At 37.7% G+C, this 6,427-nt stretch overlaps 1 protein-coding gene across 1 annotated transcript in view; it reads right to left on the reverse strand.

Moving 5' to 3' along the window:
* antxr2a (ANTXR cell adhesion molecule 2a) overlaps positions 1–6,077 on the reverse strand; it is a 50,939-nt gene extending 44,862 nt beyond the window's left edge. Inside the window, exons 1-7 of the mRNA XM_048188179.1 lie at positions 5,437–6,077; positions 3,447–3,518; positions 1,421–1,492; positions 1,158–1,239; positions 588–692; positions 426–494; positions 111–191 (exon numbers count right to left, since the gene is read on the reverse strand). Of these exons, the coding sequence (XP_048044136.1) occupies positions 111–191; positions 426–494; positions 588–692; positions 1,158–1,239; positions 1,421–1,492; positions 3,447–3,518; positions 5,437–5,564 (609 nt within the window). The 5' untranslated portion in view covers positions 5,565–6,077. The remainder of the gene's footprint in view (positions 1–110; positions 192–425; positions 495–587; positions 693–1,157; positions 1,240–1,420; positions 1,493–3,446; positions 3,519–5,436) is intronic.
* Between the last annotated feature and the right edge of the window lie 350 nt (positions 6,078–6,427).

Below are 6,427 nucleotides of genomic sequence, written 5' to 3' on the forward strand. Positions count from 1 at the left end.
AAATCATAGGGACCTACATTTATTTAGCTCACTTTGAGAACCCCTGGACTAAACCACAGAGGCATGTATCACACCTTTTGGGATGGGTACCCCTGGCATGGAGAACTTACCGAGTTAACGATGCCTTTGAGAGCTTGAAAGCCTCCTTTGACTGGGAACACTTGCTCCTTGGTATCAGCCACATCGGCGAGCTGTTGGCAGGCAAATAGAAAGATAATAATAACAGGGCTGATAGCCAAGCAAGAAAAAAAAATGTGCTGACATTTCCTCTCCTTTAACTCAGTTTGTCATCGCTACAGAAACAGGAAAAGAGCAGCAGTCCTGCAATTACAGGCCACTCTGCAAAACCCCTAGCATTTTAAGTGTTAATTGCACATGGATTCTGTGCATACATGTAGTATACACACTACGAATGCCAATATTACCTGATCTTCATCAAAGTCCTTTACGCCAACACAGTACACACGAGCCCCATACTTCCTTGCAATATCAGCCTATATACACAACATACAGTCATAAAAATGTAATCCTTTGTTACCATGAAAGTATAAAAATATGTAAAGTCTTACATGTAGCTACCAGCTCACCTCATCCTTAGTGAGTTGATGGATATATTTTTCAAGCTTTCCATCAGTCAAGGCCACAATAATACTAGAGGACTTTTTTATCTGTTCTTTCATTTGTTCAGAAGCCTGGAAAGAAGGAAGTGTTATAATGTTGTTGAATGATGTGTCAATAGAAACGTATCTATTTTCTCAAAAACTACATTGATAAAAATGCACAGTATATATAAATATATATATAATTTGATGATCATTGTAATAAAGACTTACACAGAACTCATCTTGAGCCCAGATTCAGGACACCGAATGTGGTGTGTTTATTTAGAAAGATGTAATTATGCCTTATCATGGTCATGAGGGGAACCAAAAAGTTTACCATTTTATTTTGTTTATTCTAGTACAAGACTAAAGTACAGGAAATACAGTCAGTCAAGCAGACTTTAGTGTTGAGTGTTTCATACACTTCTGTGTCCTCCTCACAACATAAAAAATCCTTTTGTGTTTTTTATAAATTAATTTTAAAAATGCACATTCAATTCCACTGTTCATGTAAAGTAAAATAAATAAATAAATAAATAAATAAATAAATATTACCAGTTTGATTCCTTCATGCATGTAGGTTTCTCCTGCTGGTCTGACCTCACTTAAAATCTTCAAGCCATTATTAATTTTTCCCCTGATAGTGAAAAGCAAGGAATATTCTGATCAGTGTAAGTGAGTCATTGAACCCAATCTACATATGATGGAAACCTTTACACCATAAACCTTTACTCATTTTTAATGTACTATACAACACAAACACATGGTGTATTACACTATAGGGACTGTAAATACTTCATGCGAACATGAATTCATACCTGTCTCCAGTGAGCGGTAACACAATCTCTGCTCTTGATGAAAACACTATGAAGGACACTCGCATATTTGGACTGGAATTAAAAAAATATGGGAAAAATGGAAAAACGTTGTGGATGAGTGACAAATGGAAAATCGAGTACAGCTGCAAATTCTAGTTATACACATCTCTTTTTTTTACCACAGCAAAAAAAAAAAAGCTCTTCAGAAGTGACTAATACTTCTTACATTATACTTTAATAATAATACTAAATACAAGCATTGGTGCAAATGATGCTGTCAGAGAAATCCTGTGATGTTGAAAGTCTTGCCATCCTCATGTTCCTCACGCAATCATCAGAGTTGGTTTATGAGTAAGATAGCCAATGTGATTAGCTAATAAAAGCTTGTGACTTGGAAAAAAACCCTTCTGCTTGGACCAAGGAAGTGATTAATTGATATACAGACAGGAAACAGGTTGCCATGAGTGATTCATGCAGACATCCTGTTGGTGATTATATTTATACCTGTCACTTCCTATATTTATTCCTCCTACCTTTCGCAATATGAATAGGACAAACATGCAACAACACAACTTTTCTGGAAAACACTGATGCAATAAAGATGTGCATTTGGACCTATGTCAAGTTCAAATAGTGCAACAATGACATTACTGGTACTGTATGTTTCTTTGTTCATGCTATCCAGTATTACTTATAGTACCACTAAAGAAGTTTTTCATATAACATTTATTTTATTGCAGTTTTACTTCAATTATCTCAATGCTTTTAGTTTTAACAATAACGACACTAATTCTGTCATGCATTTACAAAACTGCTGGTTTACAAAAACCAGGGAATTTATGTCTTAGTGATATTGGAACAGCATTTTCTTTTTCTCAGAGAGAACTGACACATAATTTGACAACAAATATATAGCTGATTATGACAAGTACATTTCAGTGAAGCAGTTGGTCTTTTTCACAACCTTCTGTCACGAAAGCTGATACAGCAGAGGAACATGTTGGGTTCCTCTACACATTTGGAGTCAGGTCTCAGGACTAAGCATAAGGAGAGGTGCTGCTTTTTCTCACTCAGAATGACATCCAATCCACAACCATCCCCCACATGAGATACTCAGGGAGAACATCCAAATGTGTTCAAGCAGCCAAATTTTGGTAACAAAAATCAAATGTAGAACAGGCAGGGGGACTGAATATTTCACAAGCTAAAAGAGTGATAAATATGCCAATGAATTGCCAAATGGTGTATTACAATACCCTGCGTGAATGAATAATTGTCCTGAAAAGGAAATGACCTTGAATGTTCCTGAAGATATAAAGACGTGTTGTAAACTACTTGTGTCATCTTTTGGTCTGGTCCCTTATTACACCATAAAACAACACAGGAACCCTTCACACAGCTCTTCAAGATAATTCCTAAAATATATATTCATACAGCAGGTCCATTCAATGCATAAAAAAGGACCTTAAAAGAGCCAGTGCAGACCACATGGCACAACAGAAGACCATCAAAGTCTATGGCAGACTGCACTGGTCTTCCTGCACTCATGACTTAAAGTACATTGGCTGCGTCTTCTCCTTTCATGTGTGAGGGATAAGTGTGCTGTTGGATGGTTGCAGTGCAAATGGCCATTCTCACAGCCCAGAAGACTGAGCCTCTTTGCCACCCACTCCCACCTGCTCCCTTTGCTATTTTCTCAAGCAGACTGCTTTCTTCTGGCTAGGTCGCTACCGTCTGTACTGGCACATACATTGAGTCAACGTTACATAAGTTCACATTCATCTGGCGATTTTTTTTTTTTATACGTTTCGTTTTTTCCCCCAAATGTAGGGCCATCTAGGAACCGGATGTGTAGCTGCTGAGTAGCCAAGTTAGCTTTGATTCAAGTTGTTATGGATAACTGCCTTTGATGTGGTGGATTGGGAGTTACAATTAGAACCATTATTGTACAGCTGACTTGTTTGGTAGCATGAACCACACAAACTCAACATTAAACAATAATAGAAAAAAACCCAAGGATATTTACCTCACAAATCTCTCTGTAAGATTTTTGACGAAGTCATAGATCTGACCCCAGTCGGTTGAAACACTTCCAGATCTGTAACAAAGCACATGAAAAACAATGTCAGCACTAAAAAGAACCAAACTCCAAAAAAAAAACAGCTTGAGACAATTATACATAAATCTTTAACTCAATGCCTTCATGTGGTTATTGTAAGAGTTGTGCTCTTGATTACACTGTGGCAAAGAGGCTGAGTCAGCTACACTTCAGTGTTAACACTATCTCAGATAAATGATGGAGTCATATACAACACACAACAAACTGAGTCAAGACACTTCATTATAACTGCTGACCACTTCAATTCCCAGCAGCACTCAGTCCTGAAAACATTGCATCATTCCAACGCCAAACATAAAACTACTGGTCAATGGCTAATGTCCATGCTGATATAGGTGCTTAAGAAACATTTCTTATTATTAGCATTGTTGAAAACGGTTGTGCTGCTTAATATTTGTGCAACATTTGGATGAATAGAAAGTACAAAATAATCAATGTAATTCATCCTTGCTAAATAGAAGCAAAAACAAAAAAAATCTTACTGACCCCCAAGCTTTTGAATGGTAGTGTAATTTCAAAATAGAAATTGTTAAGTGTCTATTGACAAGGATGTTGGTAGATAATGGAACTAGCACATGTTAACTGGCCAAGAGAACTTGGTTATTAACCATTGCTGATAGCCTCAAAAAGGGTCAAATAACAGCCTGGCTGATGAGTACAACAAACAATTTTTGCATTTTAAGACATTTAGCTGGAGGTTACTATATTACGTTAACTCCCAAGCAAAGGGATGCATGGGTAACAATGAACACACAACTTTTGCCAAGCTAGGACTCAAAAGCCAGAGAGAAGTCAGTTGTTATAGCAAATACAGTGAACACCACACACACAAATAAACATAAAATCAAACGGAGCTATCAATAAATGCATAGCCAGTATGCAACTGTAGATATACTGAAACTGAGACGATTTCATAATGATATTGATTATTATTGAGAAATCTGTACATCTCACAACATAAAATCCATGAATCAGTTCCAGTGGAAGTGGACTTCTGCGACATTAACCTCAATGCAATGCAGTGTCTTTAATGAGAAAAGTGTGTAAAATGTGCCCTTGATGTAATAGCTACAAGGTAATTGAACTAATAATTATAGTGCACTGCATGTGCTGAGAACATAAAACACAAGCGATAGGTAATTAGAAAATCATTTTTTATGCATTGTCTTCTTCCTTGTCTCAAGCCAAGGTCAAAGACTCTAGATAAGCTTTAGTGGGACCATCGGAGAACATCAAACCACAACTAATATAAGGAACGATCTGGAGGCGTGATGGGAAGTTTCATTCCGGCCACAGACACTCAAGGAAGGCCGGATCTGCTGGTCTTGACCGGACATTATGCCTGGCTAGTTCTGTGCTGCTCTCAGTGCTTTGAAAAGAGCATATCTGCACCATCATCCTGTGGACTGCACAGGATGATGGTGCTATTCTCAAAGGGGTGTAATTTAATATGAAACATTACAGATACAGTACAGATGACAGGCAGACAGAGAGAGAGATAGTCATCTTGAACTTGCATCCATCTATTAGAAATACAGAAAGACATTAGATAGTCTTCTTGAACTCGTGTGCATCTATTACATATACAAAAAGACATGTAAATAGTGTAATACACAAAAAAGTCTTTATTCCTGCCAAGTGTCTTGCTGTGTGGCCCCTGGATGATGCTGGTCGCCAGTATTGTCTGCCTGACACACATGTAAAATCAGGTCAAACTGTGGAATGGCTGACACCGACAGTTTTTGGACCTTATTCACACCTTTAACTACAAACGAGGCTATACTGTATTGTGTAAACAATACACAACCCAATTAACAATAACTCTATGCGTTATACATAGATGATATATTTTGTCTTGAGGACTTTCAGAACAACATTTAAATTTCCAAGTACTTACCGGTCTAAAACAAAGTAAAGGTCGTAGGCGCCGTGACAAGAAGGGCTTTCAGCTTTGAAAGATGAAAAACATAAACAGAAGAAAAGCGTCGCCGTGGTTGCCACGGTCCAGAGAGTTTCCTTTGTCATGATGAGTTATGCATCCGCGGGATAAAAATCATAAGAATGGTCCTATAACCGACTTGAATGGCGTTTTCTTATATGAAGTGACATAAAATCGATGTCAATTTCAAAACAACAGCGCTGTATCCTCCGGTCTGGTGCAACATACTCCACTTTATAGCGTTGCAGAAAAGTTCAACTTCTTCCTGTGAAACATAGCAACGTCACTACATCTGATTTCTTCACTTATCCGTTTTACGCCACCCCTAAAACAAACTGGCCGGTGTCACTGTTTGCGACTAATGGCAGGAAAAAGGCAGAGTAGGATTGTTTGAAAAGTTGCTTGAGAGTTCGGGTAACGTTAGTTCACCTAGTTTATGGTGCGCATGTGCGTCCGCCCAGATGTTCAACAGCGTTTTGAGGTCAAAATGCCGTTTGGCTCGAGCGCACACACCCAAATGATCCTCAAACAGGATGTATATTTGAACAGAACTATAAAAGCTAGACGGCTTTCTTTTCTGTGGGATACTGATTGCATTTAGTAGTAACGACGCTCTGTTTTACAGTGATTGCATTTTGATTGCAGACAGTAAACAGACAAGCCCTGTGTAACTCCTGTATGTGGCAAGATATGGCCTTGAGTCATGTTTTGTGTGATCTGCGTGAGGAAATTTTTATGTGTGTTAAATGAGCCCTGATGGCAATACATTCACTCCAAATTTGTTAAATTATCAAGAGAGATTGAGCTTGAAGACACCAAGCAGAGATAAGCTAATTTATATAAACCATATGTCACTTCCTGTTTTATGACAATCTATATGATTTTGCTTCACAACATGATCTGTGGCTTTATATCTATATATATAAATATATGTTTCCTTGTGTAAAAA

This window comes from Megalobrama amblycephala, linkage group LG4, assembly GCF_018812025.1.
Source record: "Megalobrama amblycephala isolate DHTTF-2021 linkage group LG4, ASM1881202v1, whole genome shotgun sequence".
NCBI classification, from domain to species: domain Eukaryota; kingdom Metazoa; phylum Chordata; class Actinopteri; order Cypriniformes; family Xenocyprididae; genus Megalobrama; species Megalobrama amblycephala.